Genomic DNA, 19322 nt, shown 5'->3' with positions numbered 1-19322 from the left:
TGGTCAGATGATGTGGAAGTGGTGATGAGAATTACCTAAAATGTGCTGGTTAAGAGATAAACTTGTGAACTTTGCAAACAGTACATAGAGAATGGTATTAAAGCTCAGCAAAGTTCTCACCCTTGTTTTTTTTTAAGCTGCTGGGCTAATTAAGCATCTCTATTACCTGTGGCAGCAAGGCATTTCAACCCTACACACATTTACAGATCTATCTATATTTGCTGTCCTTCACTATTTCTGTAATTTTTTTGAGGCTGATATATGAGTTTGTTGTCTCGGTGAAGAGGTAAGCTTCCAATTTATTGAAATTCACCTTGGTGTGGCGAAGATTAAAGCATGGAATTGATTTCAGAGGAAAGCTTTGAAGCTGTGAAGTAAAATCAGTCTTTCATTTACATTTCAAACTTTACCTCACCCTGTATTTGAAAAAAATTACTCCACAAATCCTATCTATCTCCACAAAATGCTCATGCACTACATTTAGATGTAAATGGACCATCATCTTTTGCCTGAGACATAAGAACACCCTAAATCTTAGTGGTCTAGCTTGGCACATTTATGGAAGTCTTGGTGCCCCAGCTTCTGCAGTGGGGCACTCACCCAGATAAAGATCTGCTTGTGGTACTCTCATGGCTCCTCTTAATGAAGATTTGAAGTTCTTGCTCCTCTCTGTTAACAACACAATTAGAACACCTGGTCTGATTACAGCACTCAAGGACAAACAGAGGAACTCAGATCTAAACTTTTTTGATACATAAGAGGATGTAAACATACCAGTTTCACCTTGCAGAAGGTGTCAGCAGGAAAATCCCTGCTATTCCCCAGCTGTCCTCAGCCCCTTCTCCTAAACACAAATCACAAATGGCTTCTTCCCCTTCCTGTGAGAATGCCCCACTTGCAGCCCTGAGGGGCTTTCTGGCTCCCTGTGATTATTATTCTCTGATTATTCAATTATTCTGTGCTCTTTCCAGCCCTTCCATGCAGGAAAAGCAAAGTTGGAACATGCACACATATTCATGGTAGAAGGAACCTCATACCTATGACAAAATCATTAAACCAACTGATTTAAAATATTCATTATCATCTCAGTTCTGAAGGGGAAAAACTGACCAAAGACGTTAAGCCACCTCTAATTAAGTATTTTAGACAGCAGTGTTCTAACTAATTAATGAATGTTTGTTCAGTGCTTTGAGATCTTTGTGTAACAAGGAAGGCTAATATGTTGCTATGTGTAAATGATAGAATAGATAATTTAGAAAATACAGAAGCACAAAGCCAGGTTACCCTTATCACTTCATCAAAGCCAAGTTTAACTGTCTTCTTCTTTTGGCTGCTGGCTTAATTAGATAAGGTACTGAATTTAATTAACTCATCAAACCTAATTCGAAAAGACCTCTCAAGTCAGTTAGAGCTTGTCTTATGCTTATTATTCCTATTTGTTGCATGGAGCCTTTAAATCACCATTTTGTTATGATATGAATGGTAGCCTTAATTGTGTTCTAATTTACAACATTTACTCAGATGGTGGCCCATTTCTCATTTTTTAAGTGCCAGCATGTGAAAATCAATCACGATTCAATTCAAGGCAGGGAAATTGCTCTTCTAGTCCTCTGTCAAGTCAGGTACAGGTTATTGGTTATCTCTTTCCCCACAAGAGTAATTTGGGTTTTCAAAGTGAAAATATTTCATAGGAAATCATGTTGAGGTTCTGAAGTTCCATTTCTTGGAGAGGTGTTGTGACAATTTTCATCTGGATGCTCTTTCAGGAATCTTTAACTGAATTCTAAGGTTTGAGGCTGAAGTTGGTATTGCAACTATATAATTCTTTTGAACACATCTGTGTGTGATGCTCCATATTGCTGCACCAGTCTAGAACTTCTTGAAAGTTACAAAAGAATTACTAGGAAAGAATGTAAACTGAAAAATTTGCTATGTATTTTAACCAGTTAGCAGGACCTTTTTTTTGGCCATATTTTTGCATTCCTGGAGATACGCCACACAGAGAGCAGAGATCAACTGATTGCTTAAAATCAAAATTTCCCTGGAAATTATTTACTTGTTCTGTAAAACTTGTTCTATTATCATGTAAACTGTGCTGCTGATAGAGACATTGCTAATTAAGTCTGGAGGAGTTCCTGTACTTTTGTGAAAAGCCATCAACATGCTGTGTAAATCAAATGCTTTCTTACTCTTCCAGGCAGCAGTTTTGCAGAAGTAACCTTGCTCACAATTGCTCTCTCTTCCTTTTTTCATTTGCTGTTTGCAGCCCAGCTTTCCAGCACACAATTAAATACCTCTTTTGCTGTTTTCCCTCAGAACGACTATCGGAAGTTATCTATGCAATGCAAGGACTTTGTCGTGGGGGTGCTGGACCTGTGCAGAGACACTGAAGAGGTGGAGGCTATTCTGAATGGAGATGTGAACATCCACTTGTGCCCTGAGCACCACCGGCCAAGTCTGAGCAGGATTAAACTTGCTATTAAATACGAGGTCAAAAAGGTAAGCTCTTTCTTTGGGTCCCATACGTCTTCATATTTAATTATGCTTCCTTGATGCCACCTGAAAAATAAACAAAAGATAGATTTTAGTGGGACCAGGACTGTCCCTAAAATTTTAGCAACTTGTGGTTTGATCTGCATTTTTTCACATCCTTTAATATGGAGAAGGTTATCTGGAAAGTGAAAAATAAATGCTTCTAGAAGTATTTGAAACAACCAGTCAGCCTTACAGAAGTGTGCTGTGTGAATGGAAAATGTTATTCTGGCAAATTCTAGGCCTTGGTGGTCCCAATTAATTGCTCTTACAATATGCTTTGATGGAAACTGGGCTCCTGCTACAGGACTCAAAGAGCATTCCAAATTCTCGAGCTAACATCTGCTCCCTCGTTCCTCTCCCAAAGCCACCACCTGCTACATTTTGCCTCTTGACTCTGCTGCTGTGCTGGCTGGAGAAGGTCTTTTCCTGTTATGAAAGCCATTAATTAAAGAGAATCTTAAAACATATTTGAAATTAAATGCTTTCATGCAGGAGCACGTAGCATGGAGCCAAATATTCTCTCCTAGGATGTTGTGTCTCTGCTTTATTCCATCACCAAGACCAAGCTGAACATCTCCCTTCTCTCAGATGTTCAACAAGCTGGGTCAAGTTTAGTTATTGAAATTGTTGCTTTGGTAACAGGAGGCCAAACTTGCTCTGGTGCTCTTTCAGAAAATGAACTAATCTAAAAGACACAGATAGTACCTCATCATGGAGCAGTGCCCCGTGATCCACGGCCTGAGAATCATCAGTCACAGAACCACAGAACATTCTGAGCTGCAAGGGACCTTTGTCAGAACCTTGAGCCTTTTCAATGCGTGAATTCTCCTGTGCTACTTTGCTCACTTATCCTTCTGAAATTTTTTGTCATTCTTTTGTTACCAAGACCATGAGCTGGAGCTGCTGTGCTGCTCTGGGCACTTCCACCCTGGCTTATCTGGCTCCAGAGGGACATTCCCCCATTTCTCACCCTGTCTGTATGTGCGGCTTTGCACAATGCATGAGCATTGACCTAAAGCACCAGTGGGTGGTCATGTACAGTGGATGCTTCCATGTATAAATATCTTCCTAAGCCCGGGAAAGCTGAGCATCCTTTTTGGATCACAGCAACTTGGTGCACACTGGTAACAACTGTTAAACTAATTGCAGGACATGAACACGAGCATTCAGCAGTCTCATGGTGACTCTCAGGTCAGCACTTTTCAGCACATTCTTTTCAGCAGCTGGTGTGTGTCTATGTGTAAGATGAGTATTTAACTGCTGACTCCAAGAAAGTTCAGTCTGTGGGAGACAGAGACACACACAGATAAATGGCTTTGGCTTTGGCAGTGACATGATAATGGATTGATATTGGTCACACTTGCTGAACAAAGACATTGTGTTATGGTAACACAGTAATTAATTCCTTAAGAGGCAATGCACTTCAGGTGCAAGCTTTTTATTCAGTTGAGAGATATTTAGGCTTATGTGTACAAATCCTGTGCTTTGAAATCCCTTTTCATTTTAAGGACATCTTATAATAGAGAGAGATCAGAGGGAGGCTGAAGTATTATGCATATTTAATGAACTAATTCTTGGACAGATTCTGTAAATTTCAAGTCACTTTTTAAAAGCTAATGACTCATCATGACTAGACCTTGTCCAGTTCTGGGCTCCTCAGTACAAGAGAGATGTGCAGCTCCTGTAACAGGTCCATCAGAAAACAAAGATAATTAAGGCACTGGAGCACCTTTCTTATGAGGAAAGGCTGAGGGAGCTGGGCCTGCTCACACCTGAGAGGATTCCCCATCAATGTCTGTCAGTGCCTGCAGGGAGGGTGTCCAGAGGATGGACCAGGCTCTGCTCAGTGCTCCAGCCAGCAGGACAAGAGACCTCAGACAGGAACTGATGCCCAGGAAGTTCCACCTGAATATAAGGAAGAATTTCTTTACTGTTCATGTGACCAAGAACTGGAAGAGATTGCCCAGAGTCTGGAGTCTCCCTCACTGGGGATATTCAAGAACTTTCCCAACATAATCCTGTGCCATATGCTCTGGGATGACCCTGCTTGAGCAGGAGTTTTATACAAAAGAACTTCAGGGACTTCAGAATGGTCTGACAAAGAAAAAAAAAAAAACAAAAAAAAAAAAAAAAAAAAAAAGAAAGAGGGGTTAGTGGTTATGAGTTATTTTTTCATTAAGTTCATATCCAGACTAAATATTTGCTCTCGCATGGGAAGTTTTAAGAAATATTTGATGTTTAAAAAATCTATTTCAACCATTAGCTTCTTAATTCACATTTCCATATTAATACTCAGTGCCTACAATAGGCTTTCCTTGATGAAAAATTGCAGAGAACCATGAAACACATTGAAAATTATTATTTAATAGCCATTATTTTACTTTTACAGCTGCTGATGCAGTCTGTATTTCATCACATTTTTATTTCTAGAGTCTGGGAAAGATGTCAAGGACTCCCACCCTCAGACAGAAGAGCAATTGCATCTGCAGAGTTTCATCAGACCTTTGTAAAATATTTTAAAATCTTCCTAGTTCTTCCAAATTTCTTTGTTACTTCACTGTCCTCATACAGTGCAGTTATTGCACTCACAGGTGTCTAAGGAAAATTGTGTATTCACATCAGAGCTGAAGCCTTCTTACCTCCCCTGCTCAGTAAACCTGCAGCTGGCATCTACAGCAGGTTTTTTCCATGTCCTAAATGGTCTGTCTCTGCATTTTTCCTTCTGTGCTTCCAATTAAAGCCTCCTGTAACCTCATTCATTTTCAACTTCAAAAAAGCAATTCTCTGGTCAAGTGAAAGGACACAGTTTTACTGATCCTTATCTTTTTTCCTAATTCACAAAGTTTGAGATGAACCTTGTAAAGTCATTCAAGAAAGCATCAACAATTACAGGCTTCACTTGTTGGTCTCTTTTTTCCTTTTCTTCTGCAAACCATCCTACTAACACGTATGAGAAGATGGTGAGAAGCTTAAGGCTCTAATTCAAGGATTTTCTATAAAAGATATTTGAAGAATTAAGAAACTCTGCCTTTACACATTTTGCAGCAAGGAGAAAACCAAAATTACAGTATTTTATAAAGTGTTTATAAAAATGGTGTATAGCTGTTATTCTTCACACTTTTTGAAAGAACTAAATAATCACTCTGTACTCCAGGATTTGTGGAAAAAAATCACTCAAATGTCTCCTGACCAAGTTTTCCAGAGGCATTTTTCCATTTAGATCAGCTGTCTTAATGATTCCTTGAAATTTATCAAAACAGAAACAGTTTTTCAAGAGCAAAACAAACAATTTTCCAACACTTAAGCATTTACTGAGTCCTGGGTTCTTTCCAAGAACTGAACTTTTAGCCCATGTTATGGGATCATTGCAAATTTACCATTGCCTCCCCTGGTTTACTTAGTGATGCTTTGCACTTGCTCACTTCAGCCAAGAAGAGATTTCCTTCTCTTCCAGCACGGCAGGGTCTGGGGCACAGGGAGGAGGAGGGCTGGGTGCAGGAGGAGCAGCCAAGCACTCTGATGATGCTGCAGCCAGACTGTCCAGGACACTGGAGCAGAGGCTGGGAGCTCTCACAGTGACAGCAAATTCTGGTGGGGTCCAGCAGCTGCTCATAGAAGTGGCAAAATAAAAAGCAGCATTAAGGTGGAACAGGTGGTTTTGGTGGATTATAACCAAAAGTGGCTTGAGTTGCTAAGTAGAAGTTCTGATCCCAAGGACCATGAGCTCTGTGGCCATGGATACCCTCAGCTGCTCCTCATGCAGGTTTACAACATCTGAAGGCTTACTGTGCTCTTGATTGAAAATTTTATAGAAATTTTTTTTCTTTTCTTTAAACATTCAAACAAATTTGTTTTCACCCAGGTACTTGAAAGGTAAGGGTAGCACACATTTTTTTCTCTGCTTGAACTCATTTCTAATTAAGCCAGAATATGATTTCCACTTTTGAGAGGCAGAGGTACAGAGGTTGAAACTACCCTTGGACAGCCAACGGTGAAAAAATTAAAGTTTTGATGTCTTACAACAAAACCATTTTGCTGCTGTATATCAGCTGCACAGATGCACATATTTTATGTTCTCATTTTAGTCTGTACCAATATGATCCTTTCTTGTCTCTCTAATGCTGGCAGGGTTCTTGTGTCAACATTTACCTTTAGGTGTAAAGCTGCGGCTTCTCTGTAGGTGTAAAGCTATTGCTCCTCTGTAGGAGGTGACATTCATTTCTCTTCTTTCCCAATGGCAAAATTATCATTGCTCTATTCTTTTAATTGCAAATGTTGAGTGCCCACCTCTGTCTTCTCAGCAGCTCTGCCCATAACCACCACAAAGCCAGAGCACCTTTCTCTTTCACGAGTTTTCATTTAATTAACAGTAAGACACACAAATTGGGTTGGGAAAAAAAAAATAAGAATTAAACAGAACACCAGATGGCTGTGTAAATCCTATTTAAGAGAGAGCTGGAACAGGAACTTTTTTCATAACTATATTATTAATAATTAACATGTGGAGGATGCTCTGAACACAATACTCATGGCTGCATTAGATTATAACTTTTCACTGCATTGGTCACATAACCCAGATACTTGAGGGCATGAGAAGTCCCAGCTCTCATTAACTGCTACAACAGCCTGAATGGGAGCTGGAGAAGGCTAGGAGAACCAGCCCTACCCATGCTGAAGGGACAGTTTTGCCTCCCAAATGTGCAGTAACAGACACTGCCCCAAACAAGCTCCACTGGAGCGTCCTTAGGAAGGTTACCTGGGACAGCTTGGGTTTTGCCCAGGAAACACAGGAAAATAAGGTGGAGAACTAAGGTGGGGAACAGAGGGCAGGAGAGACCCAGAAGTGACCAGAAGTTCTGGCAGTAGGAGAGCTAGGAGTGTCTGTGTGCCACATGCCAGGGTGGGTGAGATCTCTGCCCTCAGTCTGCAGTTATCCTGCAGAGTCCTGCAGGGAGTGCCCTGGGGAGGGACTGCTGCAGGGGAGAGGGCACACCAGGGCCCAGCCACACCTGCACACCAGCCTGAACACCCATGGAAAACTACATTTGGGTAGCCCAGATGAAGGGATTCACATCCACAACTTCAGTTTAGGAATTTCTCACAGGACAAACATCGACCTTTCCGTGCCCCAGTGGCTGTAACACACACAGATATGGCATGGAACAGGACAGGGTTATGGCTTACCATCTGATGAGAAGCCTCAAGGAGAGGAACTTCTCAGTCAAAAGGGCTTTCACAAAGTTGTATTTTTGTTTCTGCAATCCCTCATTAATTTTTTTCCCGCTTTTTAGTTTCAGGAATATGTAACTGAGGTCTTGTGAAGTCATTGATGGCCTGGACAGTGGTGGTGGGAAGAAAAGTATCTCTTGCTTCTATCAGGGGAGATCCAGTGAATAATGTAAAATGTAGTTTAATATCAGTGGAAGCGCTGTGGTCATTCTGGACTCTAAAGCTTATCTGTGTAATTTTTCTTTTTTACATTTTTAATTGCATGTTGCAGATGTTTTGACAGAGATTGGAAAGGGAAGGAGTTACTTCCCTTCCCCACAGAATGCATTTCTATATCTGAGTATTTCATTAGCAAGGTTCCTTCCTCCCACTAAAATCTGTGACTCTGATTATTTCCTTTTTCCCAGATGTTTTAATTTCTTTTCTTTTCCTTGAAGAATCTCATTTTGTTATTTCCTGCACAAGCATCCATCCTCTTAAGGTTTCAATGAATCATGTCTCCATCCTGAATATTGTCTGCAATATTCCCAGTTCACTGTAATATGCAGACAATTATTTTCATTTGCAAAGTGTCACAGGGTCTTAAATGCCCATCAAGATACAGACAAGTAGCACAAGAACACATCAAAACCATTGTATGGATGTGCATCACTGATGAAAGGGCTTAAAATTACCTTTGTTAATAATTAATAAGAAAATTCCCATAGAAAAGGGCAATTAATACGGTTTGCTACAAACCTGACCTTAGCTGACTCAAATTTTGACTTTGCTTAATTCCCCATAGGCAATAGAGCTGTAAAGGGATGGAAAGCCAGATATGGATGAGTAGAACCATTAAAATAAATACAAATAAATCAGTATTTCAAGTTATTGAGCACCACTTTTCCCAAGTGGTGCTCAAATGTGGCTCTGCATGGACACTGTCCCAGGGTGAGGCTCTCCTGTGTGAGACACACCTGTAGAAGTCAGCATTTGGGCACATTTTTTGGACTCTGCACCTGGTGGAGAGAGGAGTCTCATCCTCTGACTGACTCTGTCTCCCCATTAGCCCAGCTGGAATAAATCCATCTACACTGAGCTCCAGCACCAGCCCAGTTTCTTCACCATGTAGCCAAGGGACAATACTTCCTGGCTCTCCTGAGGGAGGAAGAGGCAATGGTGCTTTAAATCTCTCCTTCTGTGCCCTCTGTGGCTGTTTTTTTTAGATGCAAAGGGACATTGTTGTTTGGTAGTTTTTTATTGTGGCATGTTTTCAGATGAATAATTCAATGATAAGGATTTTCAAGTGGTTTTGATTTTGCACAGATATGAAAATCCTGGAATGTTAAAGGCTGGGACTTGCAATTCAGTCTCTTGTTTTCAGATAAATAATTCAGTGATAAGATTTATTCATATATGTAAAAAGAGGAGAAATCAGACAGTAACAATAAATCTCTTCAGAAAACATGGAGCCCACTAGAAGAAGAAACTAAAGTTTTCTGAAGAGCCAACCACCTTATTCCCTACCCTAGAGGAGAATGCTGAGCCCAGAAAACCCTATTTTTGTCTCAGGAAAGTCAAATTATAAAGAAACTTAAAGGCAAAGCAAGGTTTAAACTGAACCAATCAAAGAATTTGTGTAAACTCTACATTTTCTAGTTACACACATCACACATATCAGACTTGCCTTTTCATTCATTTGGTCCAAAATTAACAGAAGAACAACAAAAGTCCCTTCCACTATTATTATTAATTTTGCCTTTCTAGTCAGTGCTGCAGAGCATTAGTGCCAATGGGCAAATTCATTTGCAGTGGTCTTGGCAGGTTTCTTTACCCTATTATTCTTGTTTTCTGTTAGACCAATTTGTTTTTATTGGGTTTTAAGTTGTGTCTGATCAAAGCCTGTCTCCACCCCCGTCACTCATCCTAACAGGATCATGCCTTGCCCTTTGCAGAGCTGAGCCACACGGGGGCTTTGGGGCAACCCCACCAGCCCTGGGGTGACCTTCACTGCCCTGCTTCTGTCCCCTGCCACCTTTGCAAAGTGAGATCCCAGTCGTGGTAATGCACTCACTGATTTAGCAGGGAGCAGATCTGCCCCAAACATTTGTTTTTATAGAGCAGTATGAGTCACTGGAAGGAGATGTGGCTGTAAACTGGGGCTATGTGAAGGTTTTCAGTGTTCATAATTATAAATTTGTACTGGATAACTCAGGTCAACCAGAAAGTGGATCCAGATACTGGATTTCAATAAAACTGGGGAATGTGTGAGTATCCTGGGTTTTGGTGTGAGTATTTGCCCTCTGCCAAATGGCTCTAATAACAAAGACATTTTGGTTCAGAAGGAAACAATGGGAAAGGTTTTGTGAAAGGTGCAGTTTATTACTAAAACTCTTCTAAATACTTGTGGATTTATGCCCTAAATGTAACTCAGAGGCTGAAGTTGCACAATTAGTTGGGTTTTTTTTCCTGATAATCCTGGCTCATCTGGGCCTTGCTTACAAATCCAAACCTTTCCCCTTTGCTACAGGTTTAAAAACGCTGAAGTTAGACTCCAGACAGCAGGCCTGAATATTCACCAAGCCTGTCACAAAGCTCATCTGCAGCATGAGCAAGAAGCTCATGAATATTTGTGTGATGCTATTAGACAGTCAAATGAACCCCAGGGACAGAGGAAAGCTGCAGCAATCCTCAGGGCAGGGACGTTTCCTTGTTCTCTGGGTGTCTGCAGCAATATCTCAGAGGACCTTTTGTCACGTACTGTTTGCTTTCATGCTGTGGTTAGATCCCACTGAAACAAGACTTATCAGCTGAATTTTTTCTCATCCATGAAAATCTTTCTTTTGCATTTGGACAAATGAATTTGGACCTGTTTTTACTCTCTCTTGTAAGGTTAGTCCACTGCAAGGTGTTTTTAAAACAGGGCCCGTGGCCATGGGTAGGATTTAACTATAATTAGAGCAGATCTTTTTTTGTGAAAAGGTCCCAGTGTCACAGCATGGGTCTTTGGAATGGAACTTTACTTGTTACTTCCAATTCATTAGCAGTAGGGCATGTACTTTTCTATTTCTTTCTTAAACTTTCTGCAGTTTTATTTGCCTCTCTTGCAGCCACAACAGCAAAGAGTGAACCAAGCTCCAGCCATATTTACTCCCTGACAATTTCAGCTGTCAGAATTTAATAGCACATACTTTTGCTAAAGGCAATTTTTTTTCACACTCCAGAGCATGAAATAATTACATAATATATACAATATCCCACCTGCTAAGGTCTCCGAGTAGTTTCTGCAAAACAAAAGGTTCTTTGTTCACTTGGAAGTTCACAGGGCAGAGTACAACATGGAGATAAGGAAAGGCTTCTGCCTGTGCTGATCTTTCCCTGCACTGTGTGTTTTCCAGCAAACTTCAGTACTTCCCTCTGAGCTCTGTCATCTTCTGCTCTGCATCAAGTGAAACAAATCTGTAACGGGTCCTTTACTGGATAAAAAAAAAATGTTATGACACGTTTTCCACCTTTTTTCCTGCCCCCAAAAAAGTATGTTTCAGTTCAAGAAAAGTATTTTTTTCAGTGTAAATGCAGACCCTTTATTAAGGCTTCAAGTCTTAAAAATGCCTAAAATATCAAAGAAATCTTCAAAAGGGAGAAGTGTTATAAAAGCAAAGAAATTATGTTTTGTTTTAATACATTCAGTGATTTTTTCCCTCTTATTTGCATGTGAGTATATGTTTACCTCTTAATTCATCTGATCCTCTTTGGTGAAATGGCAGTGTATTTTTCACCCTTCAGGGGCAGGGCAGCAATATCCTGCTTTGACCTTTCCCTGAGTTTTTTCCAGCCCTGCCAATGTTTGCTGATAGTCCCACAGTGTTCAGCGATCTGCTGAAAAAGGATTATTTCATTTCTCCTTTGGTGAAGGCTTTGCTGGGAGAAAAACAGCACTGCCTGTGCAGCAAGCCCAGCTTTCCCTCCCTCCCTTCCTCCTTCCCTCTGGCTTTGCTCAAGCACAGCAAAGCTGCCAAGGAAACCTCAACTCCCCTTCCAGAGCAGCCCTGGCTTTGGTCCTGCTGGGAACACGAGCATGGCAAGCTCAGCTCAGGCTGGGTTTGTCTGTGAGGTGTCAGGAAATCTTTGTGATTTTTCTGATGTGTTTTTAACTTTCTAGAGCACACAATGTGTGTGGTCCAGATCCCCCCTGTTTTTTCCAATGTGTGGATCCCTGCAGGAGCACTGCTGCTCTGCTCCTGACAGCACAGAATCACAGAATGGTTTGGGTTGGAAAGGGACCTGAAAGATCACCCAGGTCCAGCCCTCCTGCCATGGGCAGGGCTGGCAGAATGGGAAAAGCCATGCATGCAGCCCATTTGCTGCCCCCTTCTTTTTCACTTGCGATTCAGGGGCACAAGGTGCCAATCAAAACCCTTTGGATGACTCATTTGAGTCAGCATTTTCCTTCAGATTTCTGGCATTTGAAGCATTACACACCCAGCCTGGGGTTCCTGTGAGCAGGTGCTGCAGCCTAAAATGTGTTAATAAATGCAGGTTTGCAGAAGCAAAGAGCTACATCAAAAGATAAACGCTTAATAATGAGCCCAGAAAGGTTGTTCCAAGGACATGAATGCAGCTACATGATGGAAAGAGAAATTGCTCATCCCTGCCCCTGCCAGTGTCTTTTGACATCCCCAATGTTCTCCTGAAAGTCTATTTATGCAGCTCCGTTTTAGCTCACACTCAGTGATTAAACACACTGAAGTTTGCCATGAGGCTGACAGGGAAGGCACAAGCTGAGAGGACACGACAGGAGCACCTCAGGACTTTACAGTCCCAGGTTCATGTTGTTAGCTCTGATATGCAGGGTTTTATCTGCTTTCCCTGCTTCCCTGATGAGTTTTGCCTTCCTGCCACAGCCCCTGGCTATTCAGTGGAGGATACATTAGCAAAGTGTCTGAGTGGTTAATTCTTTTGCCTCAGTGGTAGATTTCTGTACTTTTAAGGGAAATAGAATTATTTCAGTAATAAAAGAGATACTGGTTTCTTTCTGCACAATTAATTCCAATCATCTGAGGCTGACCTCTGTCTCTCAGCTGTCTTGCCATAAGTTTCCTTATTTCTGCTGACACTATTTTTCTGTCCAAGACAGAGACTCCTCTCCTCTCCTCTCCTCTCCTCTCCTCTCCTCTCCTCTCCTCTCCTCTCCTCTCCTCTCCTCTCCTCTCCTCTCCTCTCCTCTCCTCTCCTCTCCTCTCCTCTCCTCTCCTCTCCTCATTACAGACCCTTTCTCTGTTCAATATCATAGAAAATTAAAAAATAAAACTCTTTCTATTGCAATGTTTTCTATCAGAAGTAACTTTCTATATGTTTATAAAACATAAAGGTACTTTATCATCTGTGGAGTGAAACTCCTGCTTTCATGAGCAGCTATGCTAAGGAAAAAACTCTCATTCTGTCATAAGAGCTCAGAAGTGTTTCCCCACAACACATATAATATGTTAAGCTACCAGAGAGAGCTGTCATGCATCAAATTAAATAGAAATGTGGAAAAGTGATCATTCAATGTGGTCTCTGAAAAACCCTCTGTATTCCTATATGTAAAACTCTTCCTCTGGGTCCTTTCAATGCCCACTGAACTCTTCGAGAAACTTTTTCCATATTCCAGATAAATATTCATGTCTCTTATTTAATCCCCTGTAGCACAGGACAGGGCTTTTGGAGGTGTCAATACTTACCTGAGCCTTTCACTGCCTCTCAAAAATGCTGCTTTGGAGGCTTCATTATTTGAGCTGATTGCTGTGTGATTTTATTATGGGGTTTTTTTTTAGCCTTTTTAACTTAAAAAGCTGTGTGAGTGATAGGCTGGAGAGAAGAGCAATTTTCTTCCTATATCAAGAGGTATGCACAGCACCAGGAAAAACCACTGCCATCTACTGGGAGCCCGGGGCCCTGGGGCCAGCAAAGCTCCCACCGTGGTCTCCGAATGCAGAAGCACTGGATCACATTTTGCTTGAGCTCACAGATCCCGATGCATTACCTCACTGGCTCTGCCCCGGAGATAAAGCACTCAATGCTTTTAAGTGGCTGGTTTTGGAGCCAGGCAATCCCCTCCACTGCCAGTGCTTCCATTTCAATCAGAGATTTCCTGCCCTTCTGCACAGCCCTGGTCACACTGCTCTTTCTTGTCTGCAGCACAGGAGCATCCACAGTTTGTCCCTAAAAGCCTCCTCGCCTCATTTTCCAGCACTGAGGAAAGGAAAAGAGCATTTAATGGGAACATTGAAAAAGCGCTGCAGCATTCAGTCCTCTAAAATTCAATATCACACATCACCATTTGTCATTATGCTTTGAAGCATTCTGCCTTGAAGCTTTTGTCTCAAGCTCTGTTCTTCTCCATGCCTAAGTGTCTAACCAAAGCATTAGTGTAATCTTTAACTTGGTGTCACTGCCCATTCCCAGGGAAGAGAGAAAGTTAAAGGGCTCTGTAACATCTCTGAGGAGATCTAAGACCAGTTTCTGAAATGTTGATAGAGAGAGGGCTGGCAGTGCCCAAGGGGTCACTGTGTGTTTCATTAATGTCTGATAGAGAAAATGAAAACTCTACTGCTTGCTGTAAGCAAGTAACAGATCAAAACTCATTCATGCTCTGATCTTCCTGATCCTTAACTTATTTTTCCCCCATTTTTGTAATAATCAGAGTAAGATGATGTCCTGGGGTGACTTTATGATGCTGAATTGTATCCCCATTCATCTGTTTAGCCCAGAAATAAATTCTGTGCCTTTAAAATTAGATCCAAGAGCAAAGTGGGGGAGAAGGAAAAGCAGTGAATTTTTAAATACTGTTGTATTTAAAAACAGAGACAAGAGCTCCAGCTCTCTGTGTTGTCTGCAGCATGGACAGGGAGCAGGAGAGAACTCTCCTTTGATTTTAGTTAGGTTTTTTTAGTTAGCTGAAGGTGGGAGGTTTTTTGGAGCTATTCAGCTGTTGTTCAGTCTGGGAACACCAGGACTATCATCCAGGAGCCCCTCAGGCTGCACTGCAGCTGGGACATCAGACCTGAGCCCCAGAGAGACCAAGAAAAGACCAAAGACATATTCACAAAAAAGACTCTTTCTCTCTCCCATCTGCAGAAGGACGTTCTGAATTTGCCATCTCTTCAGAACAACAAGAGGTTCCATTGTTTAATATTATTCATTTTTTCATGTTTGTGAGTACTTTGCTTGTTAAACAAACAGTGTTTTGCACTTTTGTCCAAGGAAATCTTTTCCCAAACCAGTGGGGAGGAGGGGCTGCTTGAATTTACTTTCTAGAGGAACCCCTTTGGAGGTTTTTTCCCCCTTTTGCCCTAAACCAGGACAAAAACTCTTTCGGCACCCAACGTGGGGCTTGAGAAAGTGGAAAAAGGCTGCACTGATTGCATTTTGGTTGTACTTACTCTGTTTTGGGATAAAGCAGTCAGTAGCCATGCTGCTTGAATTCATAATGTCTCTCTGGCTGGAGGCCTCCATGTGTCTCTGGTCCCTAGGCTTTTTTGAGGTTTTAGCACTTTTCTGGTCCCTAGGTTTATTTTCTTATCTGGAGATAGCTCCAGTATTGTCCCTAGCATGTAGCTTTTACAGTAGAGGGGCACAGATTAGAGCAGCTATTGGGCTGGGCTCAGTGATAATGATATATAGGGAGTTTACAAAGGTACTGGGGTTTGTTCAAGGTATGTATGGTTTGTGATTTCTTCATCCTACCCTGTGTCCCAGTTCTGGTAGCATGTTTTGGGGGTTTATTAGTAATTGCACCCAGTTTTTTAGAGGAGGAGCTGGGGATGAGGATTTTCAGCCTTTCCTTTCCTTCTTCTCCTTTGAATCTGTTGTGTCACTTTTTTAGAATGCTCTGTTTCCCCTGGATGTTAAAGAGACCCCTTTCCTGGTATTTTATCTGGTAAGCTTCCTCTGTAGGGTCTGCAGCATGTCTGGAGTGAGGGCTGAGATGTGCAGAGGGGCTGATGAGACCCCTGACCCAGGAGTGGAGCCAGTCATGGAAAATCCTGAGTGGTGTGGGGAATGGGAGGATATGGGCCAAGCAGATGACAGATGAACACCATCTAGGCTCTGTGGCACTCTGCCTGTCTTTATTGCCTTGTACAAAATAAATTGTTCCACTGAACTGGGTTTTATGGCAATTCCTTCTCAATTTTCCTATACTTGCATTTTTATTGTTGCTGTTTCCAGACACATTGAAAAAATGGACAAATTAAAATGTCTGATGAAGTCTCTGAAATTCCAACCAGAAGTCTTTGACTGTCTCATTGGCAAGGACAACTGAATTTCTTTGTTTGGATCAATCCTGAACAATTGCAACAGGAGGAGGAAGTCTGGGTATTGCTTGGGCCCTTCATCCCAGAAGCCTGCACATTCACCAGTGTCATTTCCCTTCCCATGAGTCCCTACAAGTGTGGTTGAATTCATGGTATCTGAAAATAAAATTTGCAAAAGGGATCAATTCTCTACTGAGCTTTGTTCCGCTTCATGTTTTGTCCATTTGCCAGGAAGATAATAAGCCCAAGCAGCATTAGGACAAACATAAACACCAGGATTAGGAAATGCCTCTATGTTATACTGCTGTCATCACCTCAACCTTAAACTTTAAATGCTCAGAGGGACTAGGACTCATAATTTATAATTACCTTTTTTGAAAGCATTATTTTTCATGAAAGCTGCTTAAAAGAAAGTATAATAAAACGTTAATATTTCCATGAAAAAAAATTCTAAAGACAAAGGAGGTTAAAAGTACCCATGAATTTTCTTTGTTCTGATTGATTTATTCAGTGGGAGGGGCAGAGTCTCATTTTCTTTTCTTTTTCTTCTTTTTGAGAAATGTAGACCCCAAAGCCTAACTCATCTCAAAAGCATATTTTAAACAGCTGCTAATGTGCTATTAATGAAGGAAAAGTGTTACTGCAGAGCAATCCTAATTACTGTGCAACTGTATTTCCTCCTGAACAGTAACAGTTCTGTTATGCAAACATCTCAAAAAGAGTCCATTAAGTTCCCAAATCGATCGTCGTTCACAGGTACTGAAGATGAAAGCACAGTTAGAATTTTCTCTGCTTTTCAGTTCCAAGAAAACTACAGATGCCAGCTGAAATCCTCCAGCTGGGTGATCCAGGGCAAGGGGTGGCTGCCAGGCAGGGTCCCTGTCACTGTCCCTGTCCCTGTCCCTGTGGCCCCCGAGCCCTCAGCAGCCTCTGCTTTCCTCCTCTCTGTTTTTCCTGACCCCCTTCCTCCTCCCCTTCACCTCCAGAAAGTTCTACTCTTTGAAAGAGCAGAGCATTTTACATTTCTCTCCTAGAAACATTTATTCAGCCACAGAACTAATAAATGAAACCCTCAGTTCTACTTATGAAATTAGCTGCACCAGCAACCAACATATTTATTTTTCATTTTTTCTTTCTATTCTTTTGCATTTTAATTATCCTTCTTTGTGATTAAAATAGCCACATTCTAAATTCAATCACCTCAAAGAACAATATGAACTAAAGTTTAATCTTTTATTATAAAACTGTTAGGTAGGATCTGGTGGTGTTGTAATTTTGCCATTAAGGATCTGCCCTTTTCACTTTTCTGCCATTCACCTTTTTTTTACCTCTTTTTTTTTACTTCTGAACAGTAAACTGAAGAAGAGTCCCAGTTACAGGGTACAAAACAGGTACTTTCTGTACCAGAGCACCACAGCTTTTCCTGCTGCTTTTGAATTTGTCTTTTTGTCCTATCAGTAAAGAATGAGCTGTCATATTTTGAAAGGTACTCTGAGATAAAGCATTTAAAGTAGCAAAATACCAGCCAGATCTCATAATTTGCAAGAGAGCTCGGCAGAATGGCTCCCTTTTGGTCTTTACAAAGTGAATAGAACAATTTAATATTAGTGCTGTGTTAAGCTGCTGTGTCAATGGCCTTGGCAAAGTCATCACAGTGTTTTTCAGCTTGACTTCCAAGCCCCTCTGTGTCTTTTCTGAATCTCAGGGTGCACTATCTCACCCCAAGAGAGGGTAACTTGCTCAGAGATATGTTGTCCATGCTGACCACTGATGGATTTTGGGGTTTGGCTCAGACATTCTGCTTTTTAGTCATACAAAAATAGCTTTTCTCTAGAGAAGACAAGGAGCAGAAGCAATGCATGTTCTGCAACTCCTGTGTGCCTGGTTTGCAGTTTTCTGTTTGTTTGTTTGTTTGTTGGACAACAAAGACATGGCCTGTCACATTCCACGGGCAAATTCAGAAGGTTTTTCCCTGAAATCTCTTCCTCCTCAGACAATGCCACTGATGTCTCTATTTCTGCTTTTCTTGCAGTTCGTGGCTCACCCCAACTGCCAGCAGCAATTGCTCACCATGTGGTACGAGAACCTCTCAGGCTTGCGGCAGCAATCCATAGCTGTGAAGTTCTTGGCTGTTTTTGGGGTCTCCATCGGGCTGCCCTTCCTTGCCATAGCCTACTGGATTGCTCCCTGCAGCAAGGTACAAACTCCTGATGGGCTGGGGGGGTTACAGGCAGTTTCACCCAGGGCCTGCAGTGAAACCCCAGATTTTTCCATCAAGATGTTGGGAAGTGATTCATGGTCTCCTCTAAGATTGCCCCAGGGGAGAGCAAGGCCTGGGCTGTTGCTTGACAGTCACAAATGGAGCTGCCATGGTCTGAAATTCATCTTTACAGGGAAAAAAGTGGGGTGGTGGGCAAAGAGGGTGAGGGAGTGGGTGACAAGAAAACAAAAGGAAAAAGAAGTGTATAGGAGATAACAACATAGGAGTGGAGTGAAGAAAAAGTAGAAGAGCCACCAAAACTGGAAATAACTAAAGATTCTTGTTTTAGTTAACTCTGATGTTTAAATTCTTCTTCTTTTGTGCACTTTTTGTTTTGGGTTCCTCTCTTCTACAGGGCTCCTTTGTTACCTTTCCTCCTTCTTTCTGAGCTTGTGGTTTTAATTAATGGAGCACTATTGTGGTTTTAGTTAGTGGCATATTATTATGACACATGGCCTGAGACTCTGGCAAGCCCCAGGAAATTTTTTAGTGTTGCAGCAAAGACTAGACTGAATCATAAAATCTTTATGGTTTTGAGGGAAGAGATGATGAAACTTGGAATACTGCTGTATACCTAAACATAGATCAGATGGAGGAGGAGAGTTTGTTGAGACCTAGAGGTCAAATGACCAGAGCCAAACATTAGCTTAGGTAAAATCTCAAGTTGTTTGTGGTATGAAATCTGTAGAGGTTTCATCCTGAAAGAATCTGCTCAAACAAGTGGACATAAATAAGTGTGTGGCTGAGTGATAAATGGCTTTGTCACTGCTCTTGCCACAGAAAAAGGGGTGGCAAGGGAGATCATTTCACATTCAGCCATAGGCAGCAACATCATCCCTTGCAAGGTAGATGTCTTCTGCAGGAGGCTTGTCACAGGTACTTAAATTTGCTAAAAATGACCCCTGGCACTGGTATTGCATTCACTCCTGAAAGCATCTTCTCTAAAAACCAGTGAGGAATCCTTTCTAAATTTATCAAACTCAAGTAGTTATAGATCCATCAATAAGTATTGAGGAAAGATT

General features: G+C 41.5%; 1 protein-coding gene across 3 annotated transcripts in view; it reads left to right on the top strand.

The window, feature by feature from the left end:
* TRPC7 (transient receptor potential cation channel subfamily C member 7) overlaps nucleotides 1-19322 on the top strand; it is a 73862-nt gene that overhangs the window by 25102 nt on the left and 29438 nt on the right. For all 3 annotated transcript variants that reach the window (XM_038150584.1, XM_038150583.1, XM_038150582.1), the window contains exons 3-4: nucleotides 2317-2499; nucleotides 18073-18237. In XM_038150584.1, the coding sequence (XP_038006512.1) occupies nucleotides 2317-2499; nucleotides 18073-18237 (348 nt within the window). The remainder of the gene's footprint in view (nucleotides 1-2316; nucleotides 2500-18072; nucleotides 18238-19322) is intronic.

This window comes from Motacilla alba, chromosome 13 (assembly GCF_015832195.1).
Source record: "Motacilla alba alba isolate MOTALB_02 chromosome 13, Motacilla_alba_V1.0_pri, whole genome shotgun sequence".
In the NCBI taxonomy this organism is placed as follows: Eukaryota; Metazoa; Chordata; class Aves; order Passeriformes; family Motacillidae; genus Motacilla; species Motacilla alba.
Note: the sequence above shows the minus strand (reverse complement) of the source record. Positions and strands in the feature narration are given on the sequence as shown.